General features: G+C 44.6%; 1 protein-coding gene across 1 annotated transcript in view; it reads right to left on the bottom strand.

Annotated features, from left to right (window-relative positions):
* Nucleotides 1–17,162, bottom strand: part of LOC136609902 (cationic amino acid transporter 2-like) — a 53,685-nt gene extending 36,523 nt beyond the window's left edge. The window contains exons 1-3 of the mRNA XM_066589191.1: nucleotides 17,095–17,162; nucleotides 13,459–13,618; nucleotides 2,480–2,855 (exon numbers count right to left, since the gene is read on the bottom strand). Coding sequence (XP_066445288.1) covers nucleotides 2,480–2,855; nucleotides 13,459–13,618; nucleotides 17,095–17,162 — 604 coding nt within the window. The remainder of the gene's footprint in view (nucleotides 1–2,479; nucleotides 2,856–13,458; nucleotides 13,619–17,094) is intronic.
* Between the last annotated feature and the right edge of the window lie 3,040 nt (nucleotides 17,163–20,202).

The raw sequence follows: 20,202 nt of genomic DNA, 5'->3' as shown, positions 1-20,202 counted from the left end.
GACAAACTTGAGAAAGTTCAGAGAAGAGTTACCAAGATGGTGAGCGGTCTGCAAATCAGATCTGGGAATATTCAGCTTGCAAAAAAGAAGGCTTAGGGGAGACTTAATAGCTGTCTACAAATATGAAGCAATGGGATGAAACTGAAAGGGAGGAGACACAGATTAGATATTAGAAAAAACTTTCTGACAGTGAGAGTGATCAATGAGCGGAAAAGGTTGCCACAGGGAGACTTCTATGGAAGTCTTCAAACAGAGGCCTGACAGACATCTATCTAGGATGATTTGGTGAATCCTGACCTGAGCAGGGGGTTAGACCAGATGACCCTGGATGTGCCTTCCAACTCTATGATTTTATGATTCTATGATTCACTTTCAAAACATCACCCTCCCTAACATGTACTTATTCACAGTTATAGACAATTATTACTGTGACTTGACTTTTCACAAGATCCAGTCATCCATAAAACTATATTCAATAGTAAACGTAAACAGAAATTGGGCTGTTCTGGGTTTGAACAACTACCTGAGTTAATTTGCCATACAGCATTTGCATTGTTTATTAATACACTACATGGCCAAAAGTATATATACACCTGAACATCACACCTATATGAGCTTGTTGAACACCTCATTTCAAAACCATGAGTTGATGGTTGATATAGAGTTGTGGGCCCCTTTCCATGCCCTATTACATGCTCCACACCTCTGGAAATCCATGAGATTGTGGAGAATGTTTTTGGAAAGTGATGCGTATTTAGTAAAAACAGAAAGATTTGTAGAGTCAGGCACTGAGGTGGGATGAAACTTTTGGCTTTCACTCAGTGCTTCTATTGATCCAAAAAGTGTTGAGAGGTTGAGGTCAGAGCTCTGAGGAGGCTATTCAAGTTTCTTTGCAGTAATCTCATTGTACCATGTCTTTATTGACCTAACTATGTGTTCAGGGCCACAGTCATTACGTTATGTTGACAAAAGTATTGGAACACCCACCAATCATGTGCTGTCAGGCAAAGGGGATATGCAAACTAGATGTGTGAGCATTAGGTATAAAGGAGAGTATCACATAGGCATATCTCTGTACAGAAACCAGATCAATCAGAATGCCACCAGGTGTGGAGTTGGTAGACTTCCAACGAGGAGCGTAATCTGATGTCACTTGAGCAAGCAATCAGTACGAACATCACAATACTTTTGGACCTTCTAGAGTCCACTGTTGGCATTTTTATTCAGAAATGGAAAACATCTGGTGTGTGTGCAGCGCAGCCATGTTCAGGGAAACCTTGTAAACTGACAGAATGTGGGCAATGAAGCCTTGTACAAGCTGTGAAGGCATCATGCACATCGTCTGCTGAAACACTCCCTCTTGGACTGTGAATGAGTAGAATCAAGTATTGGTGTACTGTGATTCAGCTGACCATATCTTATGATCAGATGACCACACTTGGGTATGGTGATTGCCTGGAGAGTGGTTTCTATGCGACTAGAATGTCATACTCGTACATGCCCAACATACCCATCCTTCCCCACATCACTATCTAAAGCTCTTCTCAAGTAATGGAGGCAAATCCCTCCACACATCTATCAGAATTTGATGGAAAGCCTACCTAGTAGGGTTTCTGCAGTCATTGAGGTGAAAAGCGGCCAAACATCGTATTGGAAAATGTGAATAAAATCAAATTTCTTCACCTTCTATGTGTGTCTCAATATTTTTATTGACATAGTGTGTTTCTATGTTCTCCAGGCATCTGCTAAAGTTCGTGTTGTGGCCACTGGCCATGGCCAGTGGCTTCCCCTACCTCTACCTCCTCCTGCCAGTTGCAGCCATCAGCATTCCCTCCAGTTCCTATGTGACAAATTTCATAGCATCCCTCCTCTTGTCAGTGCTGCCTTTAAAATGTGCACACACACCAGAACTGCCTCTTAAGGGGTGCACATGCTCAACTTTTCTGTCCCCATTTAATCTGGATATTCCTTTAGTCAATTAAGGCAATTTCTCCCACTGCAGGGTTCTTGAGCATTAAGTTCCATTAGGTTCTGCAATGCTGCTGTTGTTTTGTGATTAAATTCTGGTTTTAACCCATGCCTATTCAATTAGTTTCCCAACTTCTTCTGTCCTGACCTCAGCTTGTACCTTGACCACAATTTATCTGATTGTCGCCTGCCCTGACCCTCTGCCATCTCTCTGCTTATGGAAAAACTCCACCTGTCCTGATCTTGGACTCCGATATCAACTACATCTTTTTGGGTAACAGCCTGAGGTCCCCTTCAGTTAAGATCATATCCTTCAAAAAGGGGTTAAAGGGTAAAAAACTAGGGAAACCCTACATGCATCACTCATGAGTAACCCTAAGCCAACTTGGTCAGTGGCACAGTGTGTCCACACCTGAGTACAAAACCAATAAAGGAATGGATATAAATGTCAGTCAAATAACAGTAATTTATGTTATGCATCTACAGAACACAGAGACAACCCAGCTCTTGCCTATGACGTAGGAAAGTATCAGGTTCCAGCCTGTGATGAATGCCCACAACTCTCCAACCGTTACATAGCTGTACAAGTAGGCAGATCCAGTTAGTGGCACTCGAGCACCAAACTCAGCGTAGCACATTCCAGCAAGCACTGAGGCCAGAGCCGCAATCAAGAAGGATAGGATGATGCTTGGACCCGAATCCACCTTTGCCACCTCTCCTGCTAGGACGTACACACCAGCGCCTAAGGTGCTTCCTACACCCAGTGCCACCAGGTCCACTGATGTCAGACATCGGCATAGGCTAGATCCCTGTACACCTTCTAAATTAATTCTTTTTGTTCTTGTTAAGCTTTGGTAGAAGTAATGCAGGGTGTCACAGGACGGCATCTGAAAAGAGCAAGCATAGAACATAATCAAATGTGGGATATTAAGTTCAAAGCACACCCATGTAATACTATATAATATAAATATTGCTCTGGATCATATCAAACCTTGATACATTAACATAGAGGTTCCCTAACTTTTTCTACCTGCACTGTGGATGATTACTCAATGTGATCAATAAAAGACATCAATCAGACCGTATCTTGTTATTAACCAATGCAAAAATCCAGGGAATTCCAAGGGGTACACTTATTTTTCCTTCAAACTCTTACACAGCATCAGATCGTAGCAATGTTAGCATTAATGGGAACATGCGCAGGTGTCTTCTCTGCTGCTGTGGCTCTTGAGATTTACTTTCAAGGGCCAAATTTACTGGATTAGAAATCTCTGTTTCAAGAAACCTATTAGGGAGCTCTATGGAAGAGTGTTGCTTGCTTTGGAGGACCCACAGTGCATCAGTATTTTACTTGGATAACCCATGCATTTCAATGGGAACTGTGCTTCATTTCCCCTGTGGTGGCACTGAAGGAAAATTGAACAGTTGCTGCTAGTGTTAGGTCTGCTACCCGTGTCTGCTGCCCCTTTGCTGTTCCAGGCAGACGCGGGCGTCACTCTGCTCCTTTGGAATGAATGTATTCTTTTCTTCCACTTTCTATCTGCACTGCACTAGTTAACCCTGCTCAGTGCTCACAACCCAGCTGCACCTAAATTGGTAATTACTTCTATATTTAGCTGAGCTGGAATCCTCTATCTTGGCCTCAGTATTGTTGTGTGTTTGTCTAAGAAACTCAGTGTGATTGTTCTCAGTGAGAGAAACCAAGTAATCTCACTGAGAACAATCACACTTTGCTCTATTGGCTAACACGGTACCAAACCTCTTTTTCTCCGAAACTCAGCACATCTGGTCGCTTGTCTCAGGACTGTTTAGTCTATTTTGATGCTGTATCTGTTTATTCTGTATGTTCTTTGCCTTGTTCTTTAGCCTGTGTGCGTTTGTCCATTTCCTTCCAGTCTGTGCACCGTTCCTGTCTCTGTGGTAAGTCAGTCCTATTCTGTGTGCCCTGTGTTATGTACATTGTCCCTGTTTCCTGTCAGAAATAGTTAGCCCTGAGATTAAGACAGTGAGGTCGCCCTTGTCAGGATGCCTACCCTGCTTTTAGGCTGGGGTCTTCCCATCTTCCTGATTAGCTAAGGGCAAGATTCCCCATCTGAGATTGCCTTGCAGAGGTACATCTGACCCCTTTGGTCAGCTGACAGCAACACCAGGTCTGGTCCAAAAGCCAGGCTGATTGGTTAGCACGGTGGGTCCACTTTCACTATCCGTAACAGCTAGATTCAACATTCAAGATTACAACTGATCACTGGGGGGTCAAAATAGGGTAACGTACTATGATCAACTTGTTGTCAAGGGCAGGGGTGTCACTAGCACTGGAGATCCAGGACATATGTCCTGGACCTGCAGTCCAGTGCCCTGAAAACTAAAGTAAGTGTGCATATATAGTTGATAACAACAGTAGAGTAAGGAGTCAGAGGCTCACTGCTCTACCATTCTCTGTGGTCGAAATCACATAGAATATGCATTAAAAAAAACAAATTGTACACACCTAGTGCCCACTCCATTCAGTGGCTCCTTTTCTTCACACTCTGTCACAGCCTCAGCACAAGCGGCATGACGTAGTGACATTATCACACAGCCTGTGACAGAACGTCCCATCCCAAGCTTTTGGCATCATGGCACTCAAGATGTGAGCACTGATGCCAGCCAGACCTGAAAACAGGTGATTCACCAGAGCTTCCAAGGGGCAAAGGCAGATACGTATCTATTTTTTTGCTATTTTACACCATGCCTGGCCTTTAAAATATTATTATACTCAGACAACCCCTTTAAGTACAATAATGCATGTAGTAGTTAATGCCTGAATCTTCCAAAATGTGGCTTATGTGTATGAGGTTGTGTTTACACGAGCGACCACAATATAAAAACTTGGACTGATATCGTATGTGACTGATAACATGCGATTTTATCTGCGATTGTGATGCGTTTTATGAGAAAATGTGCAAATAAGTAAGATGGAACAATACCTCTGCAGGGCCACTTATGGCCTTATAAGTCTCCTCACTCACCTTCTAGGTGTCTCCTCACGCACCTTTTATGTGCTCTCCTCCAGGAGAAAAGATACCCTTCCCGACTTACGAGAAAAATCGCATGTTGTCCAATAGAAAAAATGTAAAAGAAAAAAAAATCGCATCACATTCACTTGCATTTTTTGTTTTCCCCAATAGACAAAAATGAGTGATATTCCCCCCAAAATAGGACTTGCTGCAATTTTGGAGTGTGGCACATAAGTTGCTGAGTAGCTGTGATGGTGAAGGGCACAAGCAAGCATGAGTGGGTGATGCAAGGTTAGTGTGGTTGGGCCTAGTGCCTCAAGAGGACCCTGCTATCCTAGAAAGAGTGATAGGGAGCAACTGAGTTGTGTGAACTGAGAGAGAATTCCCAGAAGCCTCCTGTAAGAGCAGTGAGACTGTGGAACTCTCTGCCTGAGGACGTGGTGATGGCAAAATCCATAGAGGCGTTTAAAAGGGGACTAGATGCCTTTCTAGAGTCCTATGATATTACAGGATATAGACATCAGGTGACCAGTGGGGTTGTTGATCTCAAATGTTGATCCAAGGATTACTCTGGCTGCCATTATGAAGTCAGGAAGGAATATTTTTCTCCAAATGAGCTAAATTGGCTCATTTTTTTTTTTTTTTTTATTGCCTTCCTCTGGACCAACAAGAGGGTGGGGGGTTGAAACAGGCTGAACTAGATGGACATTGTCTTCATTCAGCCTAACATACTATGTTACTATGTGTCCAGAAGATTGTGTGCCTGGAGAATTGGACCATAGAAGCTGTGATAGCTCCAACTGTGTTGCTGAAGGAGAGAGAGCCCTCTATCAAAAAGATTGTGTTAAACACTATAAAGTGTTGAGTGTCCATTGAGTCACAAAGGCCTAATAGTAATTAAGGCCGCCTGCACACCGGTTGGATTTTTGCTGTAGAATCTGGGCGGGAATCTACAGCGAATACCGCCCATAGCATGCTATGGAAAAGTGATTCTTCCTGCACACGAGAGGAAACCAATTGCCATTTCTACTCATGGAGGAAAAATGGCAGCATGCTCCAGGAGTTTAAAAAAAAAACAATCTGTACTGTGCATGTCCGACAGTGGCTGGTCACAACCATCCGCAATACAGAAAAGAAGAAGAATGACAGGTACGTAGGATCGCCAGCAGCGGTCAGAGCCAGAAGTGGGAACCCGCTTGCGGAAAACAGCTCTGCCATGTGCAGGCGGCCTAAAAGAATGCGAATACCCAAATAGGCCAGATAATTATTAAGAGACTGTGCGAAACTAAAGTATGAGAAGGTTGCCTGTAACCAAATGATTGAGACTTGTTCCTGTAAAGGATGACAAACTGAGGCAGTGTTGGCAAAAAGCAAAGTCAGCACTGCTATCATGTTTGCAACTGAGCAGAATGTTGCATTCTAAATCTGAGCGTCGAGTTGAAGAGCATGTGCCACTGATTCCACTACCAAGTAAGGCCAGTCTCACACAAATGTATAGTGAGGGTGGTAACAAGTTCTGCAGAGCCTTGGGTGGAGGCTCGGGCATGACAGGGAAGTGGAATGGAAGGGGTTAACCGTAAGAAGAAAAGGCTGAGCTCGTGCGAGGAAAAGGGGGAGGTATTACAAAGGAAAAGGTGGAGCTAAAAAGAGCGAAGAACCGTGACATCAGAGGTGAAGAGATCGCATGAAGATAAGCAAGTCAGGAGCTGTGAGGAAAATAAGCTTACTGGTGGATGTGGATGGGATGATCGAGTAGTTCTGTGCCGCTGCGATGGTTCAGTGTGCCAGATGGCTACAGAGGATGATCGCTGAAGCACTGGGAACATCCATCAGGAAGAGAAGACCAAGACCAGCCAGTGAGGCTAAGTCCGGAGCATTTGCCGAGGGTTTGCCGAGGGAGCCGAGGGAGCCCTTCTAAGAATCCTACCATGTTGGAGGGAATGATTTGGGAAGGAGACCTTTTCGGGAGCTTTCTCGGGACATTCAGTATGATATGGTTGGTGGACATTCAGTATGATATGGTGGTATGGTTGGATATTGTGCCTCATAACACTAGGGAAGAGAGAGTATTTAAAAAGATCTAGAAAAGCTTGAACAGTGGCCGACTAACAGAAAGGTATTTAACAAGGAGAAATGCGAAGTCCTACATCTCGGCAATAAAAATGAAAAAAGCACATACAGAACGGGAGGAATTGAGCTAAGCAGCAGCACATATGAAACAGTCTTGGGTATACTAATAGATCATAGACTGAACATGAATCAACAATGTGATGCAGCAGCCAAAAAGGCAAACACAATTCTGGCATGTATTAAGAGAAGCATAGAGTCTAGATCACGTGGGGTAATTATCCCCCTCTACTCTTCCTTAGTCAGACCTCATCTGGAATACTGTGTCCAGTTCTGGGCACCCCACTTTAAAAAAGCCGTAGACAAACTGGAGCAAGTTCAGAGAAGAGTTATAAAGATGGTGAGCGGTCTGCAAATCATGTCCTATGAGGAACGGTTAAAGGGTCTGGGAATGTTTAGCTTGCAAAAAAGAAGGCTGAGAGGAGACTTAATAGCTGTCTACTAATATCTGAAGGGCTGTCACAGTGCAGAGGGATCAGCCCTATTCTCATCTGCACAAGGAAAGACTAGAAGCAATGGGATGAAACTGAAAGGGAGGAGACACAGATTACATATTAGAAAAAACTTTCTACCAATGAAGGTGATAAATGAGTGGAACAGGTTACCACGGGAGGTGGGGAGTTCTCCTTCAATGGAAGTGTTCAAACAAAGGCTGGACAAATATTTGTCTGGGATGATTTAGTGAATCCTGCATTGAGCAGGGGGTTGGACCAGATGACCCTGGAGGTTCCTTCCAACTCCACCATTCTATGCATCTATGATTCTATGATAAATCGTGGTGCAATGCAAGGTAGATGGAGAGATTAAATAAGGTGCGGATAAAGTTAAATAGAGAGATAGGTAATTTTTGGAGCATTGATGGAGTTCAACTGAACGCTGTGGATATTGACATATGGTCATTAGCGATCCAGGAAGGGATCGAGAGGGTGCTGTTTGTGTGGGGTGCGGCACAGGTCTAAGGTGGTCAGACCATGCTTGCTATGGTGGGCGAGTTATTGATGGTTGGTCTTGGGTCATTCACCTTTTGGCTCTGACAGGGGGTAGTCCCTGCAGAGACGGTGGTGTATCTAGCCTTGTAAAGGCTAGTGGGTCTCCAAGTCGCTTGGAGGCATTTGGTATATATATTTCCTTCAAAATGGTGAGGTGACAGATGTTGAGGCTCCAAGGACGTTCCCTTGTGTTGGAGGTGAAAATTAGTTAATGTTGATGGTTAACAAGGAGGCTGGGAAATAGCCCAAGGATAATGACAATGGAAGCAACCTTATGTCCTGTTGTCACAGAGCGGCCATCATGAGGTACTAGTATGATCTTTCCTATGGGATGCTTCTCTTCTGTGTTCCATATACTGTTGTCAATAGGCTACAGAAATCTGAAACTCTAGTCAATGAGTAAACCTTGATATAGAAGACTGGACATGGGCAGGCAGAAATTTAAGGTATAGTGCTAAAAATCGAATAATATGTAGAAAAACTATTACTTTTGTATATTTCCAACTGAACGTGCACTACCATATAGAAAAAAACAGACTAATATCCTACAGTAACCTCCATGTAGTAGGAAGTGCATCTCCATGAGTAGTTTGGTGGTATTTTGCATTGAGGCCCAGGAACTTGAAATTACATTACTAGATGTAACTAGCCATCCTCTTATCCTTGAATGGCCTCAAACATTCTCCAAGTGCTTTCATTTGTAAGCATGAAGCGTACCGATCCTAACAACATTATTATTTCTTCTCCAACTGCAGGACCAGAGCAGAATATTAAGAGACCATTGAATATAATGAAAGATCCCCACATGGTAAAGGACTGGGGCACAGAGGTAGGGATTACAATACATGCAAAAGGTTTGACTCAAATGGTACATAAATTTAGAGAATAAATCATTATAATGGTCTAAAAGGATTAGCATTTTGTTTTTCCTCCTTTCCAATGAGAAATTCTCTCCCCATTATCAGAATAAGAGGCGATAGCACCCCCGAAACTGGTACTGGACTTGATGGTTTGTGGAAAACTGCTCAATGGCACTCTGTCCTCCTCACCCAGGCTTCTTAATTGTTGCCATATCATCAATACGGACTACTTCTATCATAGTTATATGGTATCCACTTTCAGCCATCAAACTTCTATGTATGGGATCTTCCAACTTTCCCCTCATGGTCGATGCCAGGGCAAAGAGGAATCATGCTGTTACGTGTGCTGCTGGGATCTGTAGTTCTAAGCTTCCTAGCAGCACAGCCCTCACAGGGTTAATTGATTGAGCTGGCTGGGTGTGATACTTCCTGCTGGCCAATCTCCTGGGTTTGTGCTCACATATAAACCCAGCTCATGGCCAGTCTCTGTCTGGTGTTCAGGGTGAGCAGTCATAGATCCTTGTCTGTTGAAGTTTGCTTCTATCTGATCTCCTGACTTTTCATCCCTGCCTGAATTCCACAGATTTCTTGATCTCTCCAATCCTGACCATGGCTTGTTATTTGACTATGATTTCTTTGTCTGCTGTCTGCCCTGACCCTAGGCCTGATGTATGTTGTGAAAGCATTCTGTCTGCCCTGACTTGGACTCTGTTCTACAACTACATCAGTGTCTACACCCTCCAGTACCATATCATGGTATTTCTGCTTCAGTTGCATCAGCAGCCATATAACCAAGGTTATTTCTGGGGTAATGGCCTCGAATTTACCACAGCAAAGACCATATCCCAGTTCGTGGAGTTAAAGGGTAACAACCAAGGGACCCCAGGTGCAGCCCCCAGATCCGGCTCTTATCTAAATCGGCCTTGTGGCACAGTGGATAAACATGCGCTGCCATGACACATACTGATAATCCCAATCCTGATTTTCTCAGGAAATTGTTATATACTGGATGTAAAGGGTGCAGTTTATACAAATTTCCTCTAAAAACTGGGCCTCTTGAGGCCTTCCCGGTTTGGGCTTAAGTGTTTCAATTTTGGTGGTTCAACCACTGAGTGATCACCTATACATCTTTTTCCAGTGGTCAGTAATCGTCCTTATCCTGATGCTTATGGCTTTTTAGGCCAGCTGCACACGGGCGATCCAGATTCTGGCTCTGACCCTGGCCAGCAACACTGCAAACCTCGTCTTTACTGTAATGTGGATGACCGTGGGTGCATCCTGTCAGTCATGTGCAGTACAAATTTTTATTTTAAATATGTTGTTCCCAAGCCATTCCTAGGCGATAATGCGGGTACCCGCAACCTATTTGCACTGTCAGTTGCAGATGGGCTGTGGATCAGACAGCTTCTATTAACTTCAATGGAAGCCATCCATATGGAGCCCGCAGCAAAATAGAACATGCTGTGATTATTCCTCAGCTCGCAGAGATCACAGTTCCTTTCCACGGAATGCTCTTTTCTGCGGATCCTCCATGCGCACGCCGACTGCGGACTCCGCAGCAAATATTCGTTCATATGTAGTCGGCCTTCGGTCCTGCATCAGAATACCAGCACAGGTCTCCCATGCTGGTAGGAGCAAGGACCTAGTTGTCTTGATGACAGCTAGGCTCCAACTTTAATAGCAGGGACCAGAGAAGCATCTGATCCTAGATGTTTAACCCTTTACATACTGTGGTTAATGCGGTCGCGGGATGTAAAAGGCTGACAGAGAGAGGAGGTTTTGTAATTTTATTACAGGGTCCCCATAGATTGCTTTAGCACATGAGGCCTCCAAGTCTGCCATCTGGCTCAGCCTCATGGACCAATATAATACACTGTAATACTGAAGCAAGTGTATTGCATTGTATTATAGCAGCAACAAAAGTTCTGAACTTCAAATTGCTAGCAGGACAAATGTAAAAAGTTTTTTTAAAAAGTCTAAAACATTGTGAAAAATAAAAATGAAAGACGAAAAGGCAATAGAAATATCAGATGTTCACAATAAGACCCTACTTCTGTTAGACTAAGCTTCACTATGTCAGAGAGACAGAGCAAAGGGGTGCTCTTATAAATATGGGAAAAAATGCAGCAGAGGGTTGGCTAGGGCCCTTAACTCGAGGACCCTGCGGACATATGTTTTCTCCATCTGGTCGCAGAGAGGAGGGCAGGTACATGCTAACATGGAGATCTTGGACAGTTTTCATTCCTTCTATCACAGTTTGTATAATCTGCCAAAAGACCACACGGGGACGTTAAAAGAGACACACGGGGTGAGGGATGCCTATCTATTACAGAATGACCCTGAAAGTATCCCTGTAGAAAATAGACGTTTGTCAGAGTAGGATTTTGCCTTCGAGGAGATGACCAATATATTTCAGACTCTCAGGTGGGCAAGAGCCCCGGCCCGGATGGTTTTACGCCACACTTCTTTAAACTGTGTGGAGAGTCGATAGTTCCTATGTTAGACGCTTTTAATGCCATTTCACACGAGTGCTCTTTCCCACCACAGGCCCTGCAGGCCATTATAACGGTTATCCCTAAACCTGGGAAGTAGCAGCTACAGGACAATCTCACTATTAAATACTGATATCAAGATTTACTCTGGGATGTTGGCGGCCCATCTGAGGCCATTTATCCCCTCACTGATAGACAAGGACCAGGTGGGATTTGTTCCGGGACAATACAGGGGACAATACAATTAGAACTTTGGCCATCGTGACCAGGGCGTGTCGCTCGGGAGACCCACTGTGCTTACTGTCCGTAGATGCCGAAAGCATTTGATAGGGTGGATTGGAAGTTCCTTGAGGCGATTCTGCGGACAGTTGGCATAGGCCCATGATTTTTGAGTGAGATTCTGGCCCTCTATCGTGGCCCTACTGCTAGAGTGTGAGTTAATGGACAGTTGTCCTAGCCAATACAGACCAATAACAGCACTAGGCAAGGTTGTCCCCTGTCTCCCTTCTTCTATATATTAGTGATGGAGACGTTAGCGAATTCACTGAGAGCCAATCGCAGCATCCAGGGGGTCAAGATAGGCAGCGCGGAACATAAGGTTGCTCTGTACACAGACAATCTTCTGATATAAATCACCAACCCTAGAGTAGTACTCGCATGTATTCTGAAGGAATTTAAGGATTTTGGCAAACTATCTAACTTCAAAGTTAACCTTAATAAATCTGAGATACTTAACGTAGCATTACCTAGGGAGGAAAAAGATTCCTTACAATTAGCATTCCCCTTTGCCTGGAGGGAGGATGGGATCAAGTACCTGGGGTCGGTGATAACAGCGGACCTTGATAATCTCTTTGAGAAAAACTACAGTCCATTGATCACAGCCCTAGAGAAGGACCTGCATATATGGAAGACTCTCCCACTGTCTTAGTTTGGGAGGATAAATACGATTGAAATGAACTCCCTTCCTAGGTTCTTGTACGTCTTTCAAACAGTCCCTATAAAATTAACAGGAGCGTTCCTGGCACAGATTCAGCGTCTGGTAATGAGATTTATCTGGGGTAATCATAGGCCCAGACGGAACTGGAGGACCCTTATTGGCCCCAAGGAAGGTGGAGGGATGGGGGTCCCAAACTTTTCATTGTATCATAGGGTATCCTTGACCAAGTGTGTTTTAGATCTGCTTCATGGAAAAGCGTGTGAAAGATGGGTTGAAGCGGATAAAGAATCAGTCATTTGGTGGGCAGGGATACGTCTGGATTCCGGGCAGGAATAGACACAGAGACTTGGGATTATCTTCCTTCATAGATAATTTACTCAGCACATAGATTGGTCCTGCCAATAAATCAGGACTAATTTTATCGCTGGGCCTGCTCACTCCCCTAGTAAGTAACCCGAACGCACCGGCCTTCTTTAAAGGTACCTCTTTGATGGCTAGGATGATAGATCCTGTTCCTAGGATATGGGATTTAATAACAGGTACACGGTTAAGGACCCTACAGGAGATATTAGATGGAGGAGACCCCCCGGCCAGAGCTTGGTATCAGTATTTACAATTATTCCACTACATTAGGTCTTTGGGTAGCGTACTACAACTGGGGAGACCAATTACGACCTTCGAGAAGACCTGCATGTCAAACCCGGACACCCCATTGAATGTTTCTTCTCTCCATGAATCACTATTAGAGATGCATATATCTGGAAGAAACAGGACATTGGAGTTGACCTAGGAAAGGGAGCTAAGAATAGATTTTCCGGTGAAGTCTTGGGAGAAGGCTTTTGTCATGACCCACAAGATGAACATATCTAGCAGAATACAGGAGCTTAATAATAAAATTCTAACATGATGATATAAGACTCTGGTGGAGTTAGCCAGGGCATACCCCCGGTATCCGGATCTTTGCTGGAGGTGCCTTTGTAAGCGAGGGACCTTTGTCCACTTATGGTGGTCCTGCACACTAATTCAGCCACTATGGCGAGAGGTGGGAGCTCTGTATGCAGCTATTTGTAAAAACTCGCTCCACCTTACCCCTGAAATGGCACTGTTGTCCATGATTCCAGGGTCGTTGTCACAAACACAAATCTCCTTATCGCACTTCTTTATAATAGCGATGAGGCAGATTATCCCTAGGAGATGGAAGTACACGACTCCCCCTTCAAGACTGATGTGGCTGGAAGCCTCAGACAACCTAAAACACATGGAGGAACTTTATGCCAAAGACAAGATGCAATTTTCTAAAAATTACGATACTTGGGCAGTTTGACTACAGTTTCGGGCTTTGTCTGGGCCGGGTGCATGGTTTATTAATGGCGTCGTCGCCCCCTGAACCGACTTGACATACCCTCTAGCACTGAAAACACTCTATGATCCGATGGTGAAATTGCCTCAGTGGTTTACTCAGACTGGACAGACTTCCCCTGTACCCTTACCCACCCCTCCCCCACCACACACACACTCACACTTCCTTCTTTCCGGGGTCTTTCCCACCTCTTCATAATCTCATTCTATTTCTTTACAAGGTTTAGATACTTTCATTTTTCTTCCTAACCCACAGATAATGGGATATTCTGCGACAAATACAAGGGGGATTATGTTATGTTTTGTTTTGCTATGTTTTATCAGAAAATCTGTACAGGTTGTTGATTAATCCAGAAACATACAGGAGTGAGGCAATGTAGCCTTGTCTTAATTATACTCTGATTTCTCTTGTTAATGTATTGTTATATCTGATGCAGCTAATAAAATCCTTTTGAACCATAAAACTTTGTGAAAAATTAAAAGTCTTTGCATTCAAAATCACCATGTAAAAAAAGAGTGCACGCCATAAAAAGAAGTGTAAAAAACATGGTGAAAATAGCTAATTTTGCATATCTCGCCTCACAAAAATTATAATAAAAAAGTGTCATATCTTTCACCAAATGGTACCATTAAAAGTCCAACTCAGGGAACATTCAGACGACGGTATATCGGCTGGGTATTCACGCCGGCCGATATACGGCGTCTCTCTCTGCAGGGGGATGAGGCTGGAAGAGCTGGGAGCAGTGCTCTGAGCTCCCGCCCCCTCTCTGCCTCCTCTCCACCCCCTCTCCGCCCCTCTGCACTATTTGCAATGAGAGGAGGTGGGATGGGGGCGGGGCTAAGTTCTGGGAATTAGCTCCGCGCTGTCCCGCCTCTCCTTATTGAAAATAGTTCAGGGGGGTGGAGAGGAGGCAGAGAGGGGGCGGGAGCTCAGAGCACTGCTCCCAGCTCTTCCAGCCTCCTCCCCCTGCAGAGAGAGACGCCGTATATCGGCCGGCGTGAATACCTGGCCGATATTAGGTCGTCTGAATGCACTCTCATCCTGCAAAAAAACCCACTCCTCAAATAGTACCATTGATGGCTAAGAAAATGTAAGGGGTCTATGAATGCGACATTTAAGAGAAAAAAAAAAGATTTATTTTTTTTTTCAAGTAGCAGAATGGAAAAAAAAAAACCAATATAAATTTGGTATCAATATAGTCATACTGACTCTTAGAATTAATTTCACATATTATTTATACCGCATGATGGACACCGTAAAAAATAAGCAAAAGAACAGGCCAAAATTGCAGATTTTGATCTTACCTCTGGAAAAAAAAATGGAAGAAAAAGTGATTTAAATGTTATATGTTCCAAAAAATTGGATAAATGAAGACTAGAGCTCATTCCACAGAACAAATTGGTTTCTACCTCATGCGGTTTTTTTTTACCTTCCTCTGGATCAACATTTGGCGGAAAACAGGCTGAACTGGATGGACATGTTTTTGTTTCAGGCTTAAACATTAGGTTACTATGTCCTGTCCTCTCACATAGGCGTGTTTAGCAAGGCGTTCCAAACGCCGCACTAAATGCTATAAATGCCTCCATTCATATCCATGGGGCTTCTCAGACAAGCATGTGAGTACGACATTTCTAATACTGCAATTTTCAAATGCTGTCTGCTCTAATTTAGTGCATTTTTGAGCGATTTTAACACACCTCATCACCCATTGCAATGATGGGGTGCGTTCAAAAACACTGAACGGGTATGAAAATGCCTTTCAAAAGTGCTATAAAACACTGTTTAAAAATGTGGTATTTTTACATACGCCTGTGTAAAAGCTGCCTTAGAGCTGGCAACAGTCTATGTTTCCTCGTGGACCCTCATGGTCCCATCATTTACGCTGCCTTGACCTTCATTACAGATCACTAATTCCCAGGAGATGCTACACATAGAGGCAGAATAACTTTCTACAACCCAGAGAAAACTTACCTTAAGAGTTGTGCTTCCACCTGCCGACAATGCCGCTAATCTGTTCCTCCAACAAGGACTTCTGCATTAATTCCCAAAGCATTTTCCCCCTCTGTGTAAGCCTTTCTGATATGTTAACCCTTATTATACAGCAAAGAATTATGGCACAACGTTACCATAAAACTAAAGACAAACTTCCAATGAGCCTGTTTCCCAGCTGCTGGAAACCATTGAATAAATAACGGGAAAGAAGGGGTTAAGGCCATTTGAGAAGCCCGCCCAGGCCCATACTAAAGAACTATTCAAAGTTTGCTATGTATTTCTCAAATCTCATAATCTCCTTTCTTGGGGAATGTGCTGCAGCTCTGGCCTCCGCTTGTAATAAGCAGTGGTAGTCAGCAAATTGTTGACTTGGACCCTTTTGTTGGCGGCAGGCACAAGAGGGCGAAACATTTTCTTTGGTAGAAGAAAAGTTAAAGGAAACAACAATTAAAAACTTTGATAACATCCGACTCATGGATGGAAATTTCTACTGATGCTACTGATTACGCACTACGGTTTCTTGTCCTTTCTGCATATTCTGTAATATACAAAGTCCGCAGTCATATTTGTCATCCTATTAAATAAAAGGTTATTGCATCAGTGTTACAATATCAGTTTCTATTGGCTCCAGATACCCAAATTGTACAAGATCTAAAGTGGAATATGTCTGAACTATTAGCCTATTTGCAGAATTGCATTGACATAGCAATAGGTCCCCTGCAGCTCCATACTCTTCATCCAGAGCTCTGGATAAAGCAAAACCTAACTTTGAGGTATAGTACAGTAATTAAATGTACAGCAGCCGAGAACCAGGCCTTCAGCCAAAGAGACAGCGGGGTACAAGATGGCAGCGGTTCAGGGTGGCTCTACCATCTACTCTACTCAAGGGCTGAAGCGTAACCCGGCTCAGCCATTAGCAAGGGAGATAAGATTGTAGCAGACTTGATAACTACATTTTAGTTCTAGATTATAGTCGTGACGCCAGTGTCCCTAGACGAGTTATCAGTCATGTGCGATGAATAAATGAGTTTACAGACAAACAAAATGCTTTTCAAAACCGGGGACACTCGGTTTCCTTTTCCTCACATTCCAACTTTGATTTTCCAGTACAGGCAAATTCACTAGTACTTCTTAACATGAAGTTACAGGCTTCGAAACAGCTTCCTGAACTCCACTTTTCAGAACACATTTGACAATAGACGGTTCTTCTCCCAAAGCATACTCATCCTCACTTACTGTTATCTGAAGGGCACTTGGTTGAATTGCACAGTCTCTCATATTACTCTCACTTTAGCTGTTAGCTGTTACAGACTTCTACACTTCCCCTCCATATGCAGTTCAGCGGGGCGCATACAATTCTTGCATTCTCATACCGACTCTTAAGCAGCATCTCCTGCGCCTTCATTCCTGGAGGAGACAAGCCTTCTAGCAGCAGAGACATAGCCGCGGCCTAGCCCTTGCAGGAGCATCAGCCCATCTCTCCTGCGTACACCTCCTTCTCTGATGACACACACCGCACTACTCCATTCTCTTACTAAGTCCTCCTCTATTCTACTCAAACCACCAGTCACAGCACACTGACAAGACAAAGAAGCAAACACACTTAAAGACAAACAGACTTACAAATAATGGAGGGACCCTACTCCAGGTCACTACAAATGCATTAAATGGGTTGCCTGGGCTCTTTCCACTGAATACTTATCCTCTAGGTAAACCATCAGTAGTTGATGGACCTCCACTCAGGACCCCGATCCATCAGTCGGTCATCCATCCCACTGTGCAGTGCAGCAGGCCAGACATTTACATCAGCAGACAGGGGAGGAAATGAGAGACAGCAGGCTGGACAATCAGCTGATGGATGGGGGCCTCAAGCAGTGGACCCCCATACATCAACTACTGATTGCCTATCCATAGGATAGGTCACCAGCTGAAAAGAGCTGAGACTACCCCTTTAACCTGTTAATGACCTATGACGTCTGTTTCACCATGGGGGCATGAAATGGGCTTAGGAGCCAAGCTCACTCCATACCTGGTGGCTGTCAGCTCTTTCTTACAACTGAGAGTCACCAGCAATGCCCCAGTTTGGAGTTAGCTTAAAGGGCTTGGCTGCCCCCTTTTTCTACTGATGACTTAAGTACCACGGTCAATGCTAACTGTAGTGTCTAAGCAGTTAGGAATAGGGGGCCTCCAGCACCCCATCAGCCGCCTGTGCAAATGCCAAGTGGGTGAGACCACAGAGATTGCAAGATGGTTGTCATGGGTGGCTATGTAATCCCTCCCAACAGTGGTGATAACGGTGCTCTGCTCAGCTGTCACACAGTGGTAAAAAATAGCGTATGAGGATATGTTGGAAATAAACAATTTGTTTTGTTACGGGTGACGCCAGTACTCCAACCTGAACTCACAAGTCTAATGATGGCGGATTAACTTGAGACGAGCCCAGTAGCTTGTAAACTGGGAGCACGCCGATTTACTGAAGCTTGTGGTGATAACAAATGAAATGCAGTTGAACTTTGTAGCATTAAGGATGTAATAGAGCCGACAATAATGCAATTGTTTAACACGTTGAAACAGCAGATGTACTTTACACAACACTTTTCGTCAACGCTTTTCTCTCTATTTTCCTAGTGGTTACTCAGTATTGGTTAGCTGATGGGCTTACTGGAAGTGTATGATGCAGGTGTTGGATGATGGTTGAAAATGACCACTGAACTAATCCTGGCTATGAATTCACCAGGTAGTTAAACTCCCTGTTTAGTGGAAAGCTGGCCTCTAACTCAGATCTCCTTACTGCAGGGTTGACAAGGGAGCGGCAAGGGACCTTGCTATCCTCGCTGACTTTGTAGAATACTGCTAACACGGCTGAACGCTAATACACCACGACTTGCTGCAGACACCTTTCTCATCCGACTGCTCTCCCTCCTCTCTCCTTGCTCACTCCCCTAGCTCCTCCTTCACTTCCCCTTTTCCAGCACTTTTTTTCCTCTACACCCACTCTGCTTAGAGACTCATGTTAAGGTTTCCCGCCCTGGACTCACTCACCATTCAGTGGAGGCGTGACAAACAGCCAATAGGCAACCAGCTATTGTCAGCACTAATAAGCTTTGAGCCTAGGAAGGGGAGAAACAGGGTTTCTCTGATGCGCGGCACCTTCTATGCCTAAGGAAAGCGCATAGACAGGCGTGCCAGGACAAAAGTTAATATGACTGTTCTGGAGGACCCTCTGGGCCACTACAGCTGCAGTATTATTTTGGAGTGTTAATTAGTTGCCATGGCAGCCTTGGAGACTAGTGAAGGCTTCCAGGGCTGCCATGAATCCTATTAAACCCTGAGGCAGGGTTTAATAGGATTCCAGTAAGAGTACTGTATGGCCATGATAGAAACCACTAGAAATGAGGTGGCTGCATGGCCAGCAGGGGGGAGACTGTTGAGTGCAGATCAGTAATACGGTTTCCAAAGCTACTGAATTATGGTATCAGTGTGGCTCGCTGTACTACACTTTTTGAATAACTTCGATTGACCTATGTAGAAGTTACCGAAACAGCATAGCAAAGCGTGCTCAGCTGTTTCCATCATCACAGTCAGCCCCAGCCATCCTATACAGCATGGCCTGGGGTGGTAGGGACCCAAACTTGAGATAAGTGCAGGCCCCAGATGAGAATACCCTTTTACAATCCTATTCCACCAGGGAAGTGGTTATTAACACCTACATTATCTTCAACTACCATGGAATTAAAAATTAACTTGCCTGTAACTGTAGACCACCAGAAAAACTTGTATGGATCCCTCTACTATCCTAGACCAACAGAAAGTAGATATAAACCCCACCACTGCCCTAGACCACCAGGAAAGCTGAAATAAACCGTTCTACCAACTAAGGCCTCCTTCCCACGAACGGATTTCCGCCGCGTAATTCGCGGCGAAAATCCGCTGCGTTGCCCGCAGCTATTAGGTTCTATTGAACCTAAAAGCACAATGCTCACGATGCGTAATTCCACCGCGGAATTACGCACCGCGATTTCTCCCGTCCTCACCCGCAGCATGCTCTATTTTCTGCGGGTGAGGACGGGCTGTACGCACTGACGGCTTCCATTGCAGTCAATGGAAGCCGTCCGTTCACGCTATCTCCCGCTGTAACCAGCGGGAGATAGCGTGAAAAAACGCTTTCCCGCCCACCGCCGCGCGTCATATGACGCCATATGACGCTGCCGGCCGCGTCACGTGACACGGCCGGCCGTGCACGTGACACGGCAGGTGACGCGGCGGTGGTGGGCGGTGACGGGCGGTGACGCGGCGGCGGTGGGCGGGGAAGCGATTTCACGCTATCTCCCGCAGGTAAGTATAGGGGCTCTGGGGGGCGCCGTGACGGGCTTCATTGCGTAATATTACGCGGCGGACCCCGTCACGCTCGTGGGAAGGAGGCCTTAGGCTACCAGAGACGCAGAAATTAATCTTTCCTCTACCTTATACCAAAAGGGTAT

This window comes from Eleutherodactylus coqui, chromosome 2 (assembly GCF_035609145.1).
Source record: "Eleutherodactylus coqui strain aEleCoq1 chromosome 2, aEleCoq1.hap1, whole genome shotgun sequence".
Lineage (NCBI taxonomy): Eukaryota > Metazoa > Chordata > Amphibia > Anura > Eleutherodactylidae > Eleutherodactylus > Eleutherodactylus coqui.
Note: the sequence above shows the minus strand (reverse complement) of the source record. Positions and strands in the feature narration are given on the sequence as shown.